The 25624-nt window shown below is 41.3% G+C and overlaps 1 protein-coding gene across 1 annotated transcript in view; it reads right to left on the reverse strand.

The window, feature by feature from the left end:
* EPSTI1 (epithelial stromal interaction 1 (breast)) overlaps positions 1 to 25624 on the reverse strand; it is a 46271-nt gene that overhangs the window by 2746 nt on the left and 17901 nt on the right. Inside the window, exons 6-10 of the mRNA XM_009583587.1 lie at positions 21366 to 21439; positions 9952 to 10045; positions 6646 to 6729; positions 3792 to 3865; positions 2187 to 2292 (exon numbers count right to left, since the gene is read on the reverse strand). Coding sequence (XP_009581882.1) covers positions 2187 to 2292; positions 3792 to 3865; positions 6646 to 6729; positions 9952 to 10045; positions 21366 to 21439 — 432 coding nt within the window. The remainder of the gene's footprint in view (positions 1 to 2186; positions 2293 to 3791; positions 3866 to 6645; positions 6730 to 9951; positions 10046 to 21365; positions 21440 to 25624) is intronic.

Here is a 25624-nt window from a genome sequence, read left to right on the forward strand (position 1 = left end):
AACAAATATTTCCTCTTCAGTGCTACTGGACAAATGGAGCAGGCTCAAAAATTACCTGCAGGTCTTAACTTTGGGAACCTTTTTAATTTCTTTTAATCTTGGTATATAGTCTGACCTGCTTCAGTTAGCTCCCTTGTAATGTAAAACGCCACGCTGCAGACTTGTAAGCCCCACCTGGGGTTCAGTCCTTTTTGCTTAATATCCCAAGGGAAAGGAGAAGAATCTTGATATAATCAAAGAAACTGAGGTTACAGCCTCCAGCCTATCTTTTAAGAGATATTTTTCTTTCTTGCTCTTGTTACCAATACTAATTTTTAATTCCTTTCCATGATGACATATTCTTTCACAGTTTATTCTTTTCCTGCTTTGTTTAGTCTTCAAATCTCACATCATAGCATAAAGGAAAAATGGATAATCTAGCATTACCCAACAGAAGGCAGGGTCCTTGGGAGCCATGAAGTCAACATCAGAGTAGGAAATTTTTCACTTAAACACACAGGGTTTTATTGCATTTGTGTTGATACATTCTTTGAATATATATATTTTTAAAAAAGCATAGATTGGCTGCGTACGTCATGGAGCCGTCTGTTGTTAAAACTGTGCCTTGGTTGAGAGCACTCGTTTGGTGGTACCAACACCTGCCCTGTGGAACAGGACGTATGGCATCTGGCTAAAGGCAAAACCCCGCTCCCTCTGCAGACAATGGCAAGGTTTTCAGTGGTGACAGCAGGCGCTCTGATGGAGATGCTCGAGTTTAGATACTGGGGATCTCGGCTGTGTCACACGTTTTCTTTTGAGTTTATAGGGAAACAGTTTACAAATTGGGATAAAGGACACAAAGTGAAATAAAAACAATAATTTCTGCCCTTGCTGCCTTTGTTAACCAGGCCCCATCCAGCAGACTTTACCTTTTGCCCCTTACTAGGTATCAGTCGCCTCTGTCCTACCCGAAGTCTCTAATTCTGCTATCTATCTGCAGACATGCCCATCCCTCAGGAGATGGTTCAGGCCTGCCATACAGAGTGCTCTCCTACTCACACTCTTCTACTAGCCCGGACGTCTGTAGCTTGGCTTCCAACAACTCCTGGATTGCGTGGCACGTGATACAGGAAAGCCTCTAACCAACTGGTTCTTCAAGCAGATGCCTGCAGATCTTATGGGAAGTTGAGCTGGCAGGTCCCGTCTCCTCTCAGCAAGACCAAGAGAACCGCTATGCACAAAGGTGGTTTGTGCAAACCCTCAGTTCAGGGTTCCCAAGCCCTCTGCCATGGCCCAGGGCTAGCCCAAAGCTTGTGGTGATTAAGACACTCTTTTTCCACTTCCAGTACATGGAAAACTCCAGCAGCAAGAATGATTCTTAATCACGCCCTGACTTCGTAGATGCTTAAACCCAAGTCTTCCTGGCATTCATCTGCCAACATGCACATCCTCACCAGACAGTCCAGCTAATCCAATTCAAGCTTTTCTGGTTTATCAACTAAACATCTTTTCCTGTACTGGCACATTCACTGTATTCTCTTAGACTCTCATCCTTTTGCTGCTCAGTCTTTGTAAATCTTTCATTTCTGCACTAGGGTCCTCTCAGCAATGGAATTTCAACCTAATGGAGATTTCCATGATGGGAATACTACATAATTTTTTTTTACACTGAAGAGTGCAATTCTAAATAAATGCCCCATTAGGACAGAAGAAAAAATTAATGGATGTTTAATAGGCTACGGACAAGATACCTTTTCTTCAAAGAATCCTTACAAATGCTACTTATTTTAAATTGGATGCAGTCGGGTCTTCTTTGTCATAATTTTATACAGGTAAAAAATGAACTGTAACTTTCATGGGATTTTTCCCCTCCAATTTCAATATTATATTAAAATGTATACAGCATTTCCAGACATCTTTCATTTAAAGACTTTCAAAAAAAAAAAAAATTACAATTTCACTACCCTTGTTCTGAACTGAAGGAAGTACCTTGCATGCAAAGGCACTGAGTTCTGCTGCAAGAGTAGCTGTTCCTCCCTCCTCCCATTCGAACAGGGATTTCTTCTTAAAAGCTATTGTAGACAGCCAGCCAGGACTGTAAGTTCTGTCAGGCAGGCTAAATGCACACAGACACATAATAGTATCTGGGGAAAATGTCAACTTTTAAACAATCTTATTGCTTTCATGTTCTGTACCCAAAAACTTACCCAGGCGTCGTTACTGAGGTAGTCCAGACTCCCAGAATATGCAGGTTGGTAGATGCTACTATGTTGCGTTTTGTTCTGGAGTCGGTCCAGGAAAGCATTATTTACCCTTAAAATAAAACAAAAAATGAATAATGATTGAAGGTAGCTGAGGAGTTCACAAACTTTTAAAATTTAACATTCTGTGAGTGGCTTTCCCTATTCTCAGTTCAATACCCATCTTCCTATGTTTTTCAAGCCTGTGCTGCATACCCATGGACTGGCATGAGATGATAGGGTGGATTTCATTTTCAATTCACTAAGTGCATCCTTATCCTGTGATCAGTCCGTTGTGATTAAAAGGCATACCTTGACTGCTGTGAGAAATGCACCAAAATCCTCCGTGGAAAGACGACCTGCATACCACCACTCACCATGTCAGGGAGTTTAGCTATTTTGACAATTCACCTAAGGTAGTCTTTCACCCTTCGGTACACAAGGAGAGTTTCTAGAAGTACTGATGTCCTAATGCCAATGAAAATACCCACTTAACCTTGTTACTAATAGAGACAATTTGTGTAGCTACTCTGAAATCAGTCTGCTCTATTAGTCTGGAAAGCATGCACAAATACAAATATACTTTTCCTGAGTCTGTTTTAAGTATTTTCAAACCTTCTGAAAACTGTTCCTTTCTTCCCCCTATTAATGCTTAGGACTGACACACATGCTTAGACATGACTGTTGTTTTAATGTTTTACAATGCTATTGGTAACAATGATGTAAAATGCAAGATACTGGATTATTTCTATCTAGGGACGTGAGATGGACTGAATCGAAAATCCTTCATTAACTTCTATGGGTAATCATCTCAATATCTTTGCTAGAGAAAAAAAAGAAATGAAAACAGTATGGAGAGTGGTTGCCTACAGAAGTAATTTTTTTATATTTCCCTAACGATATAGAAGAGGAAACAAATGGTGTTTTTACTTTTGAGCCTGAGCATTGTTTCTTTTTACCAGCAGAAAACAAAGCTGAGAATAAAGCTGTGCTTCAAGATAATGGAAAGTCAGTTAAGTGACAGAAATGCAAGATTAGAACGGCTGAGCACAGAGAGGGCACAGCAGTGGGGCACAGCCTGGGGCGCGAAGCAGTGCGGCTGCAGGCGGCCTTGCTGCACTGCAGCTTCTACCTGTATCCGTATCAAATCCCACGTTTAGCTCTGCCTGTTAACCTCAGTGACAGTCAACCACAAAATGTGGCATGGACAAAGTAGCCCATTCTAAAATAAAGTAAAAATAAACAATAGATAGATAGATAAAAAAATAAAATGTTTCCCACCTGAAATTACTGGGCTAGTAGTTACCCGTGAAACTACTGATAGTTTCTACCCTATGCTGCATCCTACGCTGATAGGATAAATAAAGTGAAAAAGGCACTCTGGGTCATACTGCATTACAGTGAGCAGTTATAATGATGGATATTAGTGGCTCATTTGAAGGCAAAGTTAAACCAGAGGCGAGGTCAGGGATCCTTATTGCAGTCATCTTCTAAAGCATGAATGCCTCCAATTTTGAGACCCTTTCCAGATAGGAATTCAATTAAAGTGTATTCTGCATTTTTGCATCATACCTCCTCTGTTCGTTTTGACGTGCTCTTGTCCTGGCTTCCTCTTCCTGCTTTTGTTTAAATTCCATTAATTCAGCCTGGGAATGATAAAAGTGGGAAAAAAAAAAACCCAGCAAACTTACTTTTAATTAACATACCTGTGTTGCAAACCCAATTAATTCCACATGGTGTTAACTTCAGCTGGAGCCATGTGTCATTCCCAGAACTTCTCTCAACAGTATTTTATTTATGTAACGGCACTATGTTAAAAACTGAGCTCATTTTTCTGTTCAGCGTTGTACTGGATGAGTTCTATTTGTGCCTTAAAAAGTGGGAAGTTACAGGATTCAGACATTTACAGTCCTACCTTTAAAGGGATATGCTAGACACGAGTCTCCTTCCCCTTGCCCCAGCCCATGGGTTTGAATTTCCCTGTGGGTCCAAGGGGGAAGATAGCCAAAGTCATCTAGCAGGAGCAGACACAGCCATTGCGCCCATAGGGTACGAAGGAGACATGCCCTTCACCTCCTGCCTCTGTGGAGCACGAAGAGAAGATAGGAACGGGGGTATGTGGCATGGTGTGTCACCTCCAGCTCCCTGGGGCTCCCTCAGGGGTGAGGGAAAGGCAAATGGTACCTGTTGGTGTGGTGAAAGCATGTGCAAGCTCCCAGCGTTGCAGCAGCCTACCATCCTTACGATACGCAATATTAAGGCATATAAAGAGTGTCAAAGGGAATTCTTTTCAGAGAGTTTGCTTATGCAATTCTAGCCAGGACTGTGAAGGAAACACAGCTCGTCTGTCTCTGCTGTGCATGCGTGCTTCTTTGTCTGGCTCTTGCTCCCTGCAATGCACCCAAGAATCGAAGATGCAGATTTTTCTGCAAAGAAAATTTGGCTAGCAGGGCGAGGGGGAAGGGATAGGAACAGACCCATCTTTCATATTTTCCATAGCAACTGAGCAGCAGTAGGAATAGGAACTAAAATAAAATGATGCGGTTAGATAAAAGCCTCAATAACTGAATGGAACCAAAAAAGTTTAAAAAAAAAAATCAATTTAAGTGGAACATTAAATAAAAACTATGCAATAAATGTATGAAGAAAATCAATAACTGCGAATGTGTTGTGTATCAATATTTGTCTAGCCCTAAAAGAAGAAACAGGATTAAGAAATAAAAAAGCCAACCTTAATTTTCACTATTTTAAATAACTATTCAACCTGAAAATTAAAACCCAGTATCTGACTTTCCAATATCCTGAGTCCTCTCTTGGAGTAATGTTGTGAAATATATTGTGTGTATATGATGCGGTGTTCAAAGCGTACTGAAAATTTCTAAATCAAGCAATACATACTAAAACCTGTTCTGGAAAAAAAAAGGGAACTGACAATACCTATATGTTTTATAGCTACACTGTGCTAAGAGGTACACACACGGCAGAATTCACAATTACTTTAATAAATATTAGTTTGAAGTAGAAACGAGCCAACATATATCTGAGGGACAATTATTGGAGCCTTTAAAATACTTATTATTTACAATAGCTTTGTAAGTAGTGCATTACTCTGCGCAATATGTAGCAGCAACTGTGAAGGCAAGGAGCACTTGGAACTGTGTACCAAGCAAGAGCAGCCTTAGAAGCAGCCAACACCTTCTCAGCAATCTGTGGAAATCGGTAAAGAGTCTAAAGCTCTGCACGAGTCCCTTAAACCAAACTCATAAAGTAGGGGCACGCTAATTCACGTCTGTAGCTATTTTTTCAACGGAAGAATCAATGTAAAGAATACAACAGCTACCAGCCTTACACCCGTCAGGACTGGCTTTCAAAGGTTTTTCCTCCGTATAGTTCCTGGGAATTAGCATACACCTGGTGGGAAAGCAATTAAGAGCCTCCCTTTTTCCCCACCTTTTGTTTCCAGCATCCTGGTTGCTAGAATACTACAAAATGAGGACACTCATCCTCAACACTTAAAGAAAAATACCTGTGAGAGGGGCTGAGCCACTTGTCCAGCTCTAGTAGAAACTCACTGCGTGGCATTTGTTGCGCTAAGATTCTGCTACTGGGGAAGTCGTTTAACGTTCATTTGGATGTTAGTAACAGCAGAGGTATAACAAGAGGCTCAGTATTTGCCAATATGTTTTCGAATGATTTGCTAATATGATTTTCAAATGCTGCCCTCCCCGTACTTGCACAATCAGACCTGGAGCCAAGACAGATAACTTAGCACAGTGCCATCGCCTTGTGTAGATGAACTTTATGTGGATATGGTACCCAAATCTACGCCACAGGGACTACAGTGGTTCAGACGCATTTCAGGCAATGTGTGCCGCACGTGCAGAAGATGGAGTTCAAACTTGCAGTTACGGCATGCCTGCTTTTTAGACAATTCAAACCTCTTCATTTAGGTGGTTAGCAAGGGAACAGAGAAGCATACAGACTTAACAGCAAATCTGAGTGCTTCCACATCCCCATTTGGGAAGTGAGGGCACATGGGCCTCGATTCTCTAGAAAGAGACTATTCAGAGTCTGAGATCATCACGAATATCTCAGTAAGATTACTTCTGCCTGAAAGAGAGGGAATTGGTTTCCTTAGCCTATGAAATTGGGTGCCATGGTCAAAAAATGCTCCGCACAATTGTTCAAATGGAGAGGCGAACAGGAGCTAGTCATCCAGATGCAAATAGCCTTGAACCCAGAAGATAATTGTCCTGTCCCCATCCACATTTTACAGCTTGGCTCATCTCTCTCACAATATTTGAAAACAGTGACTGAATCACTTTTGCTAAAGAGCAGCTCTGTGCGTAGGCTACAAGTAATCAATGTATTTAATTGGTTTCACAGCATGCAAAAATGATACAATATGCAAACAATGTATAATTACCTTCCTCCGTTGTTCTTGCTTCATTTCCTCTAATCTTCTGTTTTCATCCTCTCGAAGAGCTTGCTTATAAGTATGGCTTCTCGTCTATGGTTCAACAAAGAATATAAACATGTTGGTGTGGGGAGAGGGGGGGCCAAAATCCCAAACCTTATTCCCAAATCGTCATACAGGTAATTGACAAAACAGAAACGGTTGAATGATTCCAGTTACTTAAAAAACAGATTAGTGTCAAGAGTAGAATTTAAACAAGAAGTGGTCTAAAGCCTCTCAATCATTCGATTTGGCTGAATGTCCACCTGCACATCACAACCAGGCAGCCACAGCACATGCTATTCCACGTCCCAGTGGCAAGCATAAAGATACCCTGAGCAGCCAGAAAACACAATCAGGATATCTGATAGTGAGATGGGGTATTCTGGGAAGAAAGAAAAGTACTGAAAATACTACCAAGATAACAAAGCAGAATTGAGGCCTGGTAACAGAGGGGAACCCAGGAGTATTTGTGGAAAGGCATTTGTGGAGGTAAGGCAACAGAAGCTGAGAGATCAAGTCTGCTCTATTATTTGTGGGGCAGCCAAGAGAACTGAAAATCTGAACTACACATCATGAATAATGTATTTAACTGTGTAGTAGGTTTTCATTACAGTAACTAGACCTGGTCTTTCACAAGTTGTAGTTGTTAGCAAAGAGCCAGCCTACCATTAGGATCTTATAGGATCCTTAGGATCTTACACATAGGAACTTATACTGTAAAGTCTTTGAGCAGGAAGTGTAGCACACTAAATAATGAATCAGTATAATTTAATACAAGAAGTGTGCAAGTTTGACTTTAGTGAGGAATTTGTTGCAGGTCTACACAATGTTCTCGAAACTTGATATATGCATGCAGAATGACACCATTAAAACAACAGGCACATAATTTGCTAAAAAGACTGAATAGAGAAAGCAATTATTAACAGCTCAGTTTTGAGCTGGGAGGAGTTGTTACATGTGTCCAGGGAGAGTCATTCTGGGTCCAATATTATTCATTACTCTCCATAATGGCTTGGAGAATTGTGTGGCGTGTATGTTAATCAAGTTGGAAGACAATAAAATCTACACAGGATTGGTAACACTTTGAAAGACAGGATTAAAATTAATTATGAGCTTGATTAAATAAGTGGGCCAAAAAAGTCACCAATAACAGAGTCACTCCAAAGAAGTTAAATTTGTTCATGCACATCAGTATTTGACACTGATATTTGAACTAGGTGTGCTAAATTAATATCACTATCCAAGAAATGATGTGAGGGAAAAAAAATCAATAAACATTACATTGTCCCAAACTTTTTTTAGAAAATGAATTTTAAATTTAAAAAATCATATATATATGCCTCCCTTTTAGCATGCATGTCAGGCACTTCCTAAGCTTATCACACTTCACTATTTCAAATATATTTTTCCTGAATGTTTTAATTACTCCAGACAAAGGACAAGTCCGAGATACCATCAAAACTAGAGTTCAGGTTTTCCCACTGGTTTAGCATTTTGGTACTACGCCAGGTTTATTTAGATAACAACTCTGGTTATGTGCTTCAGATTCCTCACACAGACCACAGAGGCTGTGCATATATGCCTATAGACCGTACCTCATCCAAGTTGGTTGGGAAGACATTTTGCTAACTGCATTACTGCATTATAAGCGTGTGATGAATTTCACAAAGCTATAGAAATGCTGCCATGCAAAAGACATGTATAATATCAGCCAGTATTAAAGAGCAGTACAGGTAAACTATGTATTTTATCTGCTTGGACACTAGTGAAGCCAAAGATGAACTATGGTATATAATTTGGTGTAACTTATTAAGAAACCCCTCAAAAACTGGAATGAGAAAGGCACACATAGGTAGGTGAAGTGGAAGGAAAAGGCTAAAAGTAGGACGTGTACACCTGAAAGAATTCAGTGTTCCTTCAGGCATCCACCCACTTCTGTATAGATATGAAGACACCACACCAAAATGCTGAAATCCAAGTCAGTCCTTGGGATGTGAGCTCACTTGTCTTCACAGTTCAATGTTCACACCATACGAAAGGCTGCAGGGCTGGGTCTTCCCTATCAAAGAACAAGCTCCCCACTGTTTGGAGTGTCGGATGGTTCAGGAGGGAGGTAGAAGTGGTTTCAAGACATCTTTTATCCCTTCCCGTAGTTCTTCATCTTGCTTGTCCACCCAGGACTACAAAAGACAGTCTGAAAGGTGCTCTCCTGCAACTGACCTTCTGCCCAGCATTGCTGGGCAGAAGTTGGCTCCTTCAAGCTATATATCTACCCACATACGCTAGGGTTTTCAGAGACACAAAATGGCCTGAGGAATCAAAGGGGAAAGGAACCTATTTTCAATATCACCTTCCCTTTTCATGCAATAAAACCAGGAAGAGATACTAGATGTCATAGTAGATGACAGAACTGTCATATATTCTGTTTGCAGCAATTTCTGTAACGGGAGGGTCTTGCACATTTCCAAGGCTTCCGAGGAAATATGGAGGTAAATCTTTCCCTCCCTTTACCCAAGGTTGTCTACAACAGAGGGCTGCCCAGATTGGATACTTCCAAGTTTCTGCTGACTAAGGACTATTGCTTGTAACGACAATTTCTGTCCACTTGGCTGCCTGCTTTCTGTCTTCCCCCAGTTACAAACCTCCCTAAAGGAGAAATGCTTCTGTCTCAGGGTTAATATTCCTCACTGCAAGTTTTTACATCAGTAGGAAAGCTTGGTTTGGACATGCTAAGAGACTAACCATATGTGAAAAAGCCTTTCTGAGGCAATTAGAACAATGAAACTTAAGCAATATTTTATCTATTTCCTAATTACATTGATACTTACCAGGCTTATGCAAACTGGGACAAAGTCCCCAAGCGGTTTATGGAATCACTTTTAGAATGCAGTGAGAAATAAGCTTCTCTTCTGACTAGATTTTCAATGCAGTAAAGCATCCGCTGACATGAACTAGTTGAGATTTCATAAAAGCTTGCCACCAACAGATGGGTACAGAGCACATTTAAGATTCTGATCTGACCTTAGAATATAAATCTGGCTCTTATTTATCAGAAAGACATCAGTGAGTAATAAAGGCAGGCCCCTACTATGCAGGATACTCTGCCAGTGTGTAAGAGACAATGTAGGCAATCTCATTCACCCAGAAAGACTCCTTGGTACTCACTGAGTTATGTCTAGGCAATTAAGCTCAATTAGAATATTCTAATATTACACTATTGACAGCACCTGGAAAGCTGACAGAAAATATAGCACATGCCATGATTTTGCTTACCCATGCTGTAGATTCTGGGCCACGATTAGCAATCTGACAAGAATCACTCTTTGGCAAACCCAAGTCCAATCTGTTCAATAATTCATTGGTTTTGCTACGAAGGAATCCAATCCAAATAGAATTGTTAGTGCTTCCATAAAAATAAATACAGCTTTTTATTCCACCCTTGGAATCTAGCCTAGACATTTTATCATGTGACTGCTGAAAAACATCACAGGTGGAACAAAAAGTTATGGAGACAGAATGAAATGGGACAGAGAATACAGAACCTATATTGTGGGTAAGACATTTGCTGGGAGGCATTTTTAAGCAAACAATTGTTGTCATTTGCATATTTGGGGTCTACAGTGGCTATGCTTTCTTTCCTCATTGTAAAGCTCCTAAAACACAGACTCGCATACCATTGGACTTCATCAGGATGCAACTGCTTCACTGAATTGTTGCAAATCCTTCTACCAGATCTATAAATCTCAGGTGAGTAATTTAAAAGATTATTTTAAGGAATTTTCCTTCATGGTTAGTACAATGGAGCCTTACAACAGATTACTTAATCAAGCAGAAAGACTTTGACGCATTTTGTAGCATTGAAAAAAATATGCTTGTCTTTAGTTGAAGCAGAATTGCACAACATTGACATTTCTGATTCTGTCAAGGGCAATTTTATTTTTCCAATAGCATCCTTTATAAACCAGATTTTCAAAGTAGCGTTGCTTTGCTCACAGTTTCAAGCAGGTAGAGTTAAACAAAGTCACAAGCAACAACATAAACAAATGTTAAGAATAGGAGTTTCAGTGCCGTGACCCGGCATCAGTTTCCTAACCTGCAGTCCCAGGCCTACCTATTCAAGTCTTTGCTCACTCATAGGAATAGAGTTAGAGGAAAGAGGCAATTTTATTTCTGTATACAGCTTTGGAAAGCAAGAAAGTACTGAAGTGAGAGCAGAAAGAGTGCTTGAAGAGGCATTCAATACAAAGATTTACACTGCTAACAGGGCAACCAGCTAGCTCTGTGGGAGAGAAGATGCCACTACCAAAGACAGCTTCCTAACCTTGGAGAAAAAGCCTTGGCTGCCGAAGAGTGATGATGGCTAACTGCTGACACAGGCTACCAAGTGTGTTTTTATCTTTCACTCCATGATCTGAAATGGTGAGTAGATGCATTTTTGGAAAATGTCCTGCTGGTCAGTGGGTATATTGAGGAGAAGTGGGGAAAAAGAACAAGAACCCACAAGTTCTTCTCTGCTACTCTACACAATACAAAACCATGTTACCACTTCAGGTACAGAGTACTTGCTCAAATTGTAGCAAGCCATGCTTTTAGAGTCTCAGCATTCCTAGTTCACTCCGTTTCCTCCATTACCTGGGTAGTTAACATGGACCTCAGCCAACGCACAATACAGAAAGAAACAAGTGAAACATAAGATGCCCTGATCTACAAAGCACCTGTATATCAAGGTTAAAAAAATTAATAGTCTTCTTACCCAAGTGTTAAGCACACACATTTTTTCCATGAAAGATGAGGGGTTGAGTGGTGAGATTACACAGCATAATTTTGGGAACTTGAAGTTTTAAATTGCAGATTTTGTGTTTCTCTACCTATGCTAAAATTGCTAAAATAACAATTTATTTCTACACCAGAAAGACTAAGAACTCCTACAGAAAATCTGGAATATATTTGAGAAGGTTGAAGCTCTGCAAAGAAATATCTGGCAACTTCGGGGTATACCTGGATGTCCTAATTCCTTAAGGATGGCAAAAGAATGACATGGGGTATGTGGAAGTTCTCATTATTTGCATTAAATGGAGTGGAGGGTTAAGACACTGCATTTCCTGGATCAGCACACTGATAAATGAAAAGCTAACTCAGTTTCGGTGTTAGAAAAGATGATTACAAGAGTGGAAGCAAATAAAGTTTCTCAGCAAGACTGTGCACTGCCTTTGGACACAGAAAACACCCTACTACACGAAATTAAGTAATACATTAATAAAGCGTTCCTATCACAAGAAAGGGACTCAGGTTTCCGGATCTGCCTAAAGACAGTCAACTCAGTCAAGTCAATATGTTAATTCATTGTGTACCATCTCTATGGAAACCCAGCAATGCATCTGGAGTTGCCAGACTCTCAAAATATTGTCTGAATGGTATTTTTCATAATATTAAACCTATAGTCATAACAGTAACAGAGCATAGCATAAGCCATGCTGCAGGGAAAGGGGGAAGTCAGAGAGATGACAGTTCAATTAATGTTCCAGAGAGGAAAGCATTATCTCCAGAAGGAAATCAGCATATCAAAGTGTCCATAGGTGTTCCACATTCAGACAGTTGGAGCAACATCTCACTTGCTTGCTAAACTTCAAGGGCTAATCAAAGATGCTAATAAAATGTGTTCCTCTAAACTAATTAATATTAAGGAAAGAGCTAAAGAAATTAATTTGAATACAGCAGCATCCTGATCCCTTTCAAAAACAGCTAGCCAAAAGGAGATCCAAAATTTAGACAAACCAAGAAAATGGCACCCTTCTAACTGGCTGCGAACCTGAGCTCTGACTACCCCTAAGCATCGGGCTGAAGGAAAGAGAGCCATTCAGAAGCACGGGGTAAGCTGAAGCGATCTTATGAGGGTATTTTGTCTTTCTCGATAGCCCTGTTTCCCATTACACTGTTGGGGGCAAGCCTTTTGTTCTGCTAATTAAAATAGGCTACTCCCATACTGGTACGTTTAATAGCACCAGGCAATACTCTTAGCACGGGAACTCAGCCATCTATATTGTGGTAACAGTTCCTGGAATAGTTTTGACCTGTTCCAAATAGCACTTTCCCAAATAACTCCTGGCTGCTATCCGGGAATGAATATCAACCACAAGTAACTCCCAACAGGCACTCTGGATGCAACCGCCCCATTTTGGGATGTAAAAAAGTTTGCTAGCAATGGAAGCAGGCAGTCTCAGGTCTGTTGGCCTCAAAAGTGACAGTGATTGACAGTGTTTAATTTATTAGTACAAATGCAGCTGTGGGGGAGTGAAGCACAATACTGGATTCGGGGGCTGAAAAACTCTTAAGAGCTGTCATGAGAAAATACTGACTCTGCTGCCAGGATCATTGAGTAACGTGCTCGGAGGGGACAGTGCATGACTCTGGAAATCAGTCCATGTTGCAGATGCTTTCTGTGGGTCCTCAGATATACAGCTTTACATTTCACAACTATTCTTCAGGCAGAGACCTTTCTTAAAAGCTCTTACATAAAAGCATATACCTGAAGCTCAACAAGTACCTGTAAAATGCAGAAACATGAACTTGCTAGGTGTTCCACTGAGAACGGTGTAATTTAAGGATTTAGAGTTGGCACCCTGCACTTACAAGCTACTTGTAAATCAGGGAATCCATGTGCATTTCTTATTGTTTGGGTCTAAATGTGTGTGCTGCCCACATTCCCACTGGGGTGGATATGAAAGCCGGAGCGAGCCTAGGTTCTTCTGGCCCAGGTAGGAGTTCCCATGCTCTAACAGGGTCACCAGCCTTGACAGCTGAGAAGCAGAAAGCTCCACAGCTGACTCCAGCGTGCAACTGTGGAAGATCTGAAGACACACAACTGATCTGCTTGCAGGACCTGAGGCCTAAAATCCTGAGCAGAATAAGGTCTTCAACTTTGTGTGTCATTTGGTCTTAACTCCTGTCACATATACAGGGCAAACAGAACAGCCAGTCCTGAAAAGGATTCATCCTTAGGGACGTGAATAAGGATATGGACTCAGGCTCCAGCATCTTCCTCCACCCAAGATTCGCACAGCACCACTTGCTAAGCTTTTCATTTGAGACTGTATTCCTCTCAGAACAAAGATATAAAGAAAATAATTTTTCTGCCTACACATAAAGTTCTTGGCTTTAAGTCTGTTTTACAGACTAACATTAAAAATGCATCAATTAAAAAGGCTTCTTGTAGTCTTCATTACTACTTCCCAAAGAAACCAGTGGCATTTAATTCTTTTGTTTTAATTGATGGATATTGAAATGCCAGGATACAGAAGAATATACTGGCTTTTATGCCAATGCTTTTGAAAAAAAAGCAGCACAATACTTTTGCCTATATCATAAATCTATTTATTTCTCTTGACAATTTTTAAAAGATAATGACCACTCTTATTACTACTGAAAACAAGACAGCTCCTGAACTCCTTGTTTTCTCAAGCTGCAAGGTCTCCAGCATTACAATTCTGCTCTAATGAACGTCCACAAGTATGCTAAGAGCCATTCAAAAACAGTAATAAAAAATAAAAATAAAGAATCCCAAGCCAGGTAAATCATTATAGCTATTTCAGAGAGGAGACAACATGAGTAGTCGCTAAGACAACAGAAGTTGCATGTAGTGCTGAATGACATTGGACACATCAGCTTCCAAATTCATTGCCAGTAAGCAACGCTAAAGTGATATTTCACCATTTTCTTCCAATTCAGCTGAAAAACTAAGAACCATACATAACGCATACATGATGTTAGTTTCACACATCTGCCCAGAAGTTTCACAATGGTTTTTAAACAATAGCAAGACTCCCCCTCTCAAAAACAAAAGCACAAAAAACCCCTGAATTTCATTCAAGACGCATCTTTTTGCAGCACCAGCAAGCATATCTACCCTTCTCCCCACTTCAACATATTTAATTGGCTAAGCGTAACAACTTCCTCGACTTTTGCAGAAATTAAGATCAGTTGCTTAACGTTACCAAAGCCTACCCACAAGAAAAGCTGCCCTTCACTTCAGTAAGGTCCCATGGTGGGTGTGTTCCTACTGATGCCCTTGTTCCTTGCTCAGCGAGGGCTCTGCCTTATGCGTTGCCATATGCATCCTGGTCAGGCACTTGCTATGACCCACAAGCCAGGCTGGCTGGTACTAAGGCCGTTGCTGGTCCTCTGTCACGTGGCTTAACAAAATCAAATGTTAAAGTAGAAGAAATTCCAGAAGTCAACACAAAGGTCGATGAGATTGCTGTCCATTTATGCAGGTTTCCCATAGATTCTATGTTGGGAGATGGAGAAAGAGACTCCAAAGGGAGGTGTAGTTGGGATATTCGCTAACGAAAATGATTTGCTAAAGTGGGAACGAAGCTGGGGGGCCGATAACACAGTTTATGAAAATAAACCCAACAAAGGTACATATTTCAAAATTAAGCCATTAAGAAAATTGCAAGTAGCCTGAGTGGGGACACCAACGGCTTTTGCTGTGTACAGTTATACATGCCTCCTCTCACATCCCCTCCTCTTTGCAGAGATTTACCACAGCAAGAAGTTTACAAGGTTTAAATAAGTTCAGAAGGCTACAAGCAATTGCCATATTTCCCACAGCTGGGCCATGACAAGGGGCAAGGCAGTAAAAACATCTCTGTCTGTCAGCAACAAACGTGCCCTCAACTCTACATGGATTCTGGTTCTCCTGCACCTCAACTCTAACCTACACCTGCAGGACAGAGTCCACTTTCGGGTAAGAAGAGAAAACAACCATCAGCCATGTGCAAAGTTGTCAGCATGAACTAATGTCCATTTTTTGGTGTGCATGTGGGTGGGGGATTCATCTTTTGCTGGAAGTTATAAGGTGAAAAATTACAATGTGAAATAATTAACCCGTTAAATTCCTGTGAGATGTTGATGACTCATCTGCAATGCCCTTTACTGGGAAGAAAGGCCATCCTCTGGGTATTTAGTTCACTTGCTTTCCAGCACAAATCCTTCCAGTGGCCACATACCAAGCTTAATGCAGTATTCAGAGACTTCACTGGGAGTAATGCAGAAGCATACTAAGGAGGACTTGGACAAATCTAATGATAGTGATCAAAACTGTGCTATCTTTGGCTGGTAGACTTTCTTGTCTGCAAGTTCTTGAGCATGTGTTCCTGTTCTTGAGGATAAGAATAAAAAATGTGGCACTAGCTCATTTTAGGTATAAGGCTTCAAGAAAGTATAAAAATAGGTTAAAAAAAAAAAAGGCAACTTTCTCAGCAGAATTATTTTCATCACTTCCCACCTACACCCAAAACGAATCTTTCCTGTCAACCCACTTGCTTTTTTTGTTTTCCTGACTGGATGAAATAATACAGCTAGGCTATTCTTTCCTCCCACCAACTCATCCAATATTCTTGCAAGTTATTTTAGACATCAAGTTTCATTTATTATCTGAAGTAATAAGCATAAATCCAGTTTTAAGGAAAATGCAGTTTTGTATAAGTCTGTTGCATAGATCTTCCATTCTGTGTGCTCCATCTGCATGTGCAATCTGCTTCTATATTTTCAGCCAGCTTGCATGGGCAGATTAATGCGTACAATTAGAAAGCAACCTCACAGGCGTTCAATAAACTGCCTTCATTATTACACTCAAGAGAGTCCCTTTGGAAGTCTTTAAAAGCCTAGTTTTCTGCCTGTTAGCTAAATAATTGACAACGCTTAAAATAATCAGGAGCAAATGAACAAAATGAAGACCATTGTGGTGAAAAGAAGCAAACAAAAGATTCTCAAGGCTGCAAACCCTTTTTGTGCGAGCCCTCTTTCTTTCTCTGTAGCAACCTATATTAAAAGTCTGGTCAGGTTTACGTTTGCACTTCTGTGGGGAAAATTTGTTCCCAGCCTGCTGTTTGGACCACACATCATAGGGGACTGAAAATTGGCAAAGACACTAGTATTTCTCCCGTAAAAATAGATAAATAAATAAAAATTCTGTTTTGATTCAGGTTTTAGTTTCTAGCATTTTATGACTTTAAGCAAACTGCTTTGGCAGGCAAGTGTATATCAGCTTGGTTTGGTGAACGTCCTGCATTGTGTTTGGAATATGCACTTAGAGGCACTCTGGCAAATTCTGTTTCCAGCTCCAAATTCTGAGCAGAATATATTGAGTGCACACATGTACCCGAGTGCAGCAGTGCCAGGAATTTTTACAGGAGTACAACCTTCACAAAAACAGAGGCACAAATATGTAACAAAGGGAAGGAGGAAGTGATACAACAGCCATCGTGTACTATTAAAAAGTAACCCTATGCTCTGGACTGCTTTTCCCATTACATAAATAGGTAGCTGGCTATTAGAAAAGCAGTGGACAACATCCAACACTACAGTTTCTGGGAAGTTGAGTCCAAATTAAATAAAAGCACCTTACTAGAGAGCTGGGTGTGCTGGTTTTGGCTGCAATAGAGTTAATTTTCTTCGTAGTAGCTTGTATGGGGCTGTGTTTTGGATTTGTGCTGAAAACAGTGTTGATAATACAGGGATGTTTTCATTAAGCAGTGCTGACACCGAGTCAAGGCCTTTTCTGCTGCTCCCCCCCCCTCACCAGCGAGCAGGCTGGGGGGGCACAAGAAGCTGGGAGGGGACACAGCTGGGACAGCTGACCCCAACTGGCCAAAGGGATATTCCATACCATATGACGTCATGCTCAGCATATAAAGCTGGGGGAAGGAGGAGAAAGGGGGGATATTCAGAGTTCTGGTGTTTGTCTTCTCAAGTAACCGTTACGTGTGATGGAGCCCTGCTTTCCTGGAGATGGCTGAACACCTGCCTGCTGATGGGAAGCAGTGAATGAATTCCTTTTTTTTGCTTTGCTCGCATGTGTGGCTTTTGCTTTCCCTATTAAACTGTCTTTACCTCAACCCACGAGTTTTCTCACTTTTACCCTTCCAATTCTCTCCCCCATCCCACTGGGGGGGGAGTGAGCGAGCGGCTGGGTGGGGCTTAGTTGCCGGCTGGGATTAAACCACGACACTGGGCTAAAACCATACAGTGAGACATGCTAGAGTTCAGGCACAGATTCATAGAGCCTGGACAGCAAGCCACAGAGAAAAGCAAGTCATGAGGTAGCCGTCCCTCATTACTGTTTAAATGACAATTTTTGTGTCCTAACTAAAGAGGGATGTCCTGAAAAGTCCTGGGCCAGCCATCTAACCTCTTCTTTGTTCCCATTTGGAAAGATGGACACTCAGTCCTTTCCTCACAAGGATTAGCAATTGCAAAGTATGGACTACACAAGCATTCACTACCTTTTAATGCACTCTGACAGAAAAACACTCTCTACCACTCTCAGGCCATCAATGTAAAACACATCCAAGACACCACTACTCAGAAGGAAGGACTCCACTTCATGTGTAAGTAGTTTCCGGTAGAAAAGTGCACACGTACTCCTTATTTTGTCGATCTGGCATTTGCAGAGGCAGAACCACAGTGACGCTATCACCAATAAATCCCCCATCTCCTCTGTTAGTACAAACCGTAACAATCCTGCCATGGAGCAACTCCCCCAGCCCAAAGTCTGCTCCTGTGTGCTCTTCAGGCTTTTTATACATAGCTACTTTAGGCGATACCTTGTGAGTTTTGTCCATTTTAGTCACCTAATAGAGCTTGAATCCACCTGGGTCAGAGGAGTTGCTGATCCCAAAAGAGAGAGGCTTGCAGACTTTTCCACAGCACTCTGCATGTGTGTCTAGACCTCATTCTCACAAGACAGAGACACATACTCAAGCAACTGTGATAACAGATACAGTTGACTTTCAAGGGCCAGTTGTACACAAAGAAGCTAAGAAGGCTTTAAGAGCTAGGAAATAACTGTATTCTGCAGACAGTGGACAAGGTTGCAGACAATTTTTCCTTTTGGCATTCACTTACTTCATGTTACACCCTTTGAAAGGGGATTTCAGTGAGAAGTTCTTGTTTTCAATGAGAAAAAACAGGAATTTAATCAGAACAATGACCTTCTGGGCAGCATCATACTTTATTATCAGAGTATGTTAATGACACGAGAATCTTAAGTGCCTTTCCTTATCAAATAGAAGCGGCACTTCATACAGGAGAGGTACTGATTGGGCTGTACCCTGTGGAGGCTGATACAGCTAGAGGTGGTGATCAATTTTAAAAGGTTTCCCAGCTAATGAGACTGCTGGTAGGCATTGATCTCCTCAGGAAAATCGTGATGTTGCAGCTACAGATGCTTACAGAGGACACTAACAAGGCAGCTTATCTTTTGAAATGGCTCCACAGGCCATGACTTTGCAGAGGTCATTGCTTTATAAGCAGCGCATGACCTTCCTTTCCCCCCTCTCCCAGCAAGCAGGGAAGGAGATCAAAATACTCCTGCAGAGACAGCAAGGAAAGGGGCACAACCTCATATTTGTTCTCTTCGCCTCTAGACATAAGGTTTTAGATGACGGAAGTAATGGGTCACTCATTTTTTGCATAGTAGGCAAAAGCACATCTTTAAATACCAAGCACTTTTATGCGAACACGTCTCTAATAACCGGCAGTGCTTCAATGGAGTCACTTCACAAGATCTGAGATGTCGCACAGTATCTTTTCATTACTCCTGGATGTTGTGCTCCATAATGCCAATGTATCTTAGCAATGCAACCTCAACAACATCCAGTGGTAAAGACTCCTCTTCCTCTGCCCACCAGAGGATTCCTTCAGACCAGGGAAGGCACTAGTGTCACTCTGTACAGCACGGGAGGTTTTTGCTTAACCAAAACTGCATTCAGTGTAGGTAGGTTTTCAGCTCACTTCCTCCAGGTGCAGTATCTATAGGGCCCTCCTGGATGTTCAATACATAGTACATACAAATAATCTTCCGATAGTTGAACATAATCTCAAGCAATGGAGCTCGACAGTCCATCTTTACCTTCAGTTGCATCAGTCAGTTTGGTTTCCTAAGATGACACCAGCTGAACGCTCACAAGGCTTTCCTAAATCAGTGGAGAGAACGGCTGCCAGCCAGTCTCCTTCTCAGTGCCCAGGCAGCCTGAGCTCCTGCACCATCTGGAGACCAACCGACTGCCCACTTGAAGGTGTTTCAGAGGGTTTGGGCCTGCTTTTGACAGAACCAAGCTTACTTCTAATGGAAAAAGCACTGATCAGCAGAATTCATTTCACCCTAAGCAAAACAAACTACAGACAGGGAAGGTGACGGAAAGGAAGAGATATGTCTCTGTTCATAACTGAATAAGCCTTAAGACAAAAAATCAGATTAAATGGGAAGATAAGAACCCTGACAATCCCCTCAGGAAAAAGCAAGTCCCATAACTGAGGACCCTGCACTGAAAAGATCTGATGAGGTTGTTGTTGAGTGGGGCTCAAAGAGCATGAAGGTGTCTAGCCTGTCAGAAACAGGCAGAGATCTAAAGCTGTGCAGGGTCTTCAGAAATCCTGAGGAATCAAGGTGTGTGTGTGGGAAATCCACACCGGGACAAACAGAGGACAAACAGCGGACAAAATACCAATATCTAGAGACAAACGTTGGCAATGTATTTAAGGAAAGAGCTGTACCTAAAGCCAAATGGGAAGAAATAAAAGGAAAAAGAAAGGAAGGCTGAGATCAGTGAGAAAGCACTAAAATGTCTATAGATGAGAGAACAGAGTCTGGGCAAATGATGAAGGAACTGGAGCTACTAGCATGGGACAAAAGTGACTCCTTTAAAGGTCACAGAGGAGGGAAGAGCAATCAATCATGCTAAGAACACAGGTGAGTAATTTCAGGAGCCAAAGATAAAAAAGGTAAAGGTGACTAGACAGCATTGTGTGTTAATTATGTGATAGAAACGGTTTGGATCAGTTAAAAATCAATAAATAGGGTAGAGTGAACTGGCAAGGCAGGAACTTCACTGCCAATGGAATTAATTATGTCAGGAGTTAAGCCATATCTAAATCTGACATTAAGGAGGTATTCTTGGGAAACAGGTCTTCACAGCAGATCTCTAAATTTAAGCTGTAGGACTATGCTAAACATAGGAAGTCCTCATTATTTCCATGTGGGTTAGATTTCTTTACTAGTCACTAAAATAAATGCGTGGAGATGTAATTTAGATCCTGTTTTGACAATTAGTCTTGGACTGAATGATCACATATTGATTCAGTTAGAGAAAGAAAGCACAAAGTCATTCTATAATTCACAGTTTTCATTTCAAAGTGTATGTTTTGAGAAGCTAAGAGAAATCTACTGAACCAAATTTCTCCCGGAATAAGGTATGGAGGAGGCTTGGAATATTTCACAGAATCACAGAGTGGTTGAGGTTGGAAGGGACCTCTGAAGATCATTTTGTCCACCCCCCTGCTCAAGCAGGGCCACCTAGAGCCAGTTGCCCAGAACTTTTGAATATCTCCAAGGATGGAGACTCCACAACCTCCCTGGGCAACCTCTGCCCATACTCAGTCACCCTCACAGAAAAAAGTGTTTCCCGGCGTTCAGGAGGAACATCCTATGTTTCAGTTTGTGCCCACTGCCTCTTGCCCTTAAGTCAAAAGTTTCAAGTCAAAAAGTGAAAAAACAGCAACAGAAGCCAAACCCTTCCTGAGCCCCAAACCAGATAAAAGCAAACAAATAAGAAAAAAAAACAATCCCAAACCAGAAGGACAAGCAGATGAGGAATTTTAGATAATAAGTTTCAAATTTTACTTACTAATATTGATCTTCAAGGAACATCTCTCTTCTTTGCATTTCTTGTTGCCTTTTTTTAACTTCAAGTCTCTCTGCCTACAGCATTAAAAACAGGAAAACATACTTGAGATTTCCAGCAAGCCAGAAACAAACACAGATTATTTCAATTCAAGTGTTTCAATATTCTGGTTTTTAAACCAACTATAGCAGCAGTTGGATACAGAAGTGACCCAATCTCAAATTTAAAAGTATTCAGACATGACCAAACACCTCCTAGTCAAGAGACGAGTCTGAAATAGAAAACCGCACTGTGCCTCAGGCAGACCCATCTATCCCCACAAAGGACCTCGTGAGCCATCACAGTTCTCATGCCACAGCACTGTTGGGGCCATCTCTCGGTATAACTGATGCAACCTTGGTCCTAGTAAGAAGGTAGAGGACGCGAACCACCACACTGAAGTAGATGATAGTCTTGTAGCGCTGAAAGCGCAGTGATATGAGTACATGTAGCTCTGCACATAGATTTGCGGCCTTCAGGAGCATTAGGTACTGGCCAGTTAAATACATGCTAAGACGGATGAAAGTGGGAGACATTTGTACTTAACCAGTGTTATTCGGCCTCAGATACCATGCCCAGTGCAAGAGTCAACCAAATCCTTGACACACAAAACTCCTCTGGAAATCTGGATACCACACAAGTGATTAAGTCCTTTAATATAAAATTGCACATAATTTCCAGTGGAAGGGTTGTCTAAGCTGCCGCACTCCCCAAATTCAAGTAGAATAAAATGTTAAAATAAAGTAGAAACTGGAGAACTTGCTGCAACAGCAATATGTAGCTCAAGCTAAATTCCAGTCAAAAGGAGGCCAGCCAAATATTTTTATTGACACACAGGCTGCATGTAGGTCCAGTGGGAAGAGCAGTCAAAAGGCAGTTCAGTGTATGAAAAGCACAAATCAGAAGTGCCAACACAGCATTTCAGCCCTGCTCTATTTTGAGCACAAGCTCCCACACTGCAGTTGGTGGGGGGATGCTCCAACAAGAGCTCCCACCCAAGGTTCACAATGACTAGCATGTTGAGCAAACTGCAACCTCGGACTGTCACTCTGCTCATCGCCTACCCTCAAAATGAAAAAAAGTAATCATTTGGTAACCCAGCAACCAGACATTGTGTTAAACAAAGTGCCCTGGAAATTTCAGACAATACCTTGCAGAGATGAGAAGGGGGCTGTTGGTGGGAATGGCCCATTTGGTCAGAGCCCCAAATCAGGGAGAGGACACTGTACGTGGGTGGGGGTATTGTGCAAGGCCAGGTAGAACAGGGTGTGTGTGCGCGTAACGGGGAAAGTGGTGTTAAGAAACAGGGCTGTAACCCCCACCCCCATCATTTTCTTCCTGTCCTGCAATCAATAACATTTCAGAAAAATTACAGTTCTACTGGCAGTTACTCAATTACTTTGCCTTCAGTGATTTCAGGGTGGGTATTTTTTTAATTGGATAAAGAATGACTGTCTGGAAAAGATTTGCAAAACAAGTGCAAATTCCTCCTCGGCATGTATTGGATTAAGAAAAAAAATCCTGTCAGATGTGTGCAGATAGGAAAAGAGCCACTATGTTGTGTAACAATACAAACTGTTGGAAGGCAAATGACTTAGAAGTTGTTATTTGGAAAAAGGCAATGGGAAAATAAACAAAAGGAGGAAGACGAATCTCTGAATAAGATGTCCCGTTGCTCAGTCATTTGACATGCTGAGACAGTGGTAGAATATATAAGTACTGATAATTTTAAAAAAAAAAAAAAAAAAAAATCAAACTAAAGTAAGGAGTATCACCCCACAGTATAAGTAAATTTTTAGTGTTCAAGGGATATCTTGTTTGCTCCTAAACCCTCCACCCAGAGATAGATGATTTTTTAGGCAAAAGACTCCCACCCATCTGTGCAACTTAACAATTTACAGGGAAAGAAAGGAAAGAGGAAGAAAGGAAATCTGATGGCATCTATTATTGAAGGTGATGTTGATACCCTCAAGACACCAGTAATAGCTCCCAGGCTTTTCTCCACCACTGCTCAACACTGCAAGCTGACGCCTTCATCTCTGAAAAAGCATTTGACATGGGATCCGCCATCATATTTCAAGGCTCCTGAAAGTTCAAATCCAAAGCTCACTGGAGTTGCTGTGGTCTAGCTCCTAGCTAGAACAACACAGTGATATTAACTTTGATAAATACAATCCTTCAGTATGACCCCTGTCTCCCACTACATAAAAAAGAAGGAAATATCCTACAGCTATTCTATGACCAGAATGGTGCCTAAAGAAAACTCCAGCATATTGAAATTATTTACTTGTGGCTGGTGTGACTATTTTCTACTCTGGAGGTTTACCCTGGGACCCCTGCTTAGGACGCATACAAATGACAGGCAACAGGACCGGGACATTCTCTAACCAATGACAATCTATCGATAGACATTGCCAAAGCACTCCACATTTGGCACGGCCTTCAAAAACAAAGCCAAGAGTAGAACAGCTGTGATATTGAAGGTAAACATGTTGAAAAGCATTAGCAGAAGGTCTGTAAAGTGCCTGGTTTTAACAAATTTCCGAAAAAGGCCATTCATGCTGATTAACACAGTCAAATTAAAGAGCACATGATTTGACAAAGAATAAAATGAAATTACAGCTTATTCTAAATAGGACAGTTTCTAAAGATGGCAGGAGTGTTGCTATGTCAAGTAAGAGCAAAAGGAAGTTGCACGCAGTAGAATTACACTGAGCATTTTTACTTCAAATCTTTTGAATCTTTTAATATTTAGTCAAGATTTAGAATATACAAGGGAAGGCTAAAGGCAGGGTAACAGGAACAGAGATTGAATGACAGGAAACAGAAATACCCAGTGCACTGAAGTTATGTTATTTTGTGTCCAGCACAAATGCAGAAAGCGTAAAAACCAAGAAGCCAAATATCAGCCATTTGTTTATTTTCTTGGGAACTTTGACAGTCCTTTCACCCAAAAGACAAGAAAGAAGTTATGGTACGGTCTGGCCAAAATCTGTGATGTGAAGGGCTGAACAAAGGATACCCAACTGCAGATGCCTGCTACTAATGGGCAACTAACAATAATAATAATAATAATGCTACTTCCCATGTAGTCACACACTTTTTGCAGATCAGACATGCATCTCAGCACTAGGGACAAATACAGAAATAGGGACTCCCCTGCTAACGTTACAAAGTCTCTCCAAAATTATTTCAGTGAGCACTCAGAGATCACTAGCTTAGAAGAAAATCCAAATTAATGCAGCCCAGGGTTATCCCGTGAACAAATCAAAGCAGTCCCAGGACCAGCTGCCAGACATGGAGCACACAGGATCCCAAATCCCATTCACTGCTACACATGGAGACTCGAGTACCAGTTCACACAAACTGGTCTTGTGGAACACAGAATGAGGGGGAAGGATCCATCTTTGTTCTCTCTGGGAGTGGAGACAGACAAGGTAGATGCCAAAAGCGTTGGTATTCCAGCACCTAACCTCGTGGTTAATTACAGAATGACAGAGACAGGCAGGTGGACTTGTACAGATGGTAAGGCAGACCCTCCACATTTGGGTACTGCTTTGGCAGACACCCAGTTTTCTCTTGGTGACAAAGATAACGGGAGAGTGGATACTGCTTTTCTCTGCAAAACCAGCATTAAAGCAATAACATAAACAGATCCTATGTTCATAAGCAGCACTGGCTTACAGTACGTCATCCTTACAAGCAAGGAAGAACTGAGCTGAGTACCAGCACCTTGTTCTAGTCATCGTGCATTAGTCTGTAGGGTTTCACTATTCACATTTGTTGGCAAAGTAGCTCTCCAGCTGTGAAAGTTTCAGGGCCCTTTCTGATAAAGTTGGCTAGCCACTATCTCCCTTCAGACTGTCAAACAATTTGGGTTTTACTGAACTGAATAATAACCTTGAGCAAAAGAAGGACTGGCCAGCAAGAAAAGAAGGCTTGTGAATTTGCAGAAAGACATGCTCTCAGCTGATGCCCTGCAGGTACAGTTGTCTAAGAATTTACCACTTAAAAATAAAAGTTCCTCTCCTGTGGTAACCAGGGCCCAATGTTGGTCATACAGTACCAGCTCTTTAGTATCCCTTTCCTGTCACCCTCAGCTCTCAGGAGCTTTTCATTTGCAGGCAGGGTGAGATAGCCAAATCGCCACCTTTTAGTGGCTTTCCAGCATGCTTTTCTTACACACAGAGTTGCATTTTTAATATACAAACATCTTTCAAGCA

This window comes from Fulmarus glacialis, unplaced genomic scaffold, assembly GCF_000690835.1.
Source record: "Fulmarus glacialis isolate BGI_N327 unplaced genomic scaffold, ASM69083v1 scaffold4158, whole genome shotgun sequence".
NCBI classification, from domain to species: Eukaryota; Metazoa; Chordata; class Aves; order Procellariiformes; family Procellariidae; genus Fulmarus; species Fulmarus glacialis.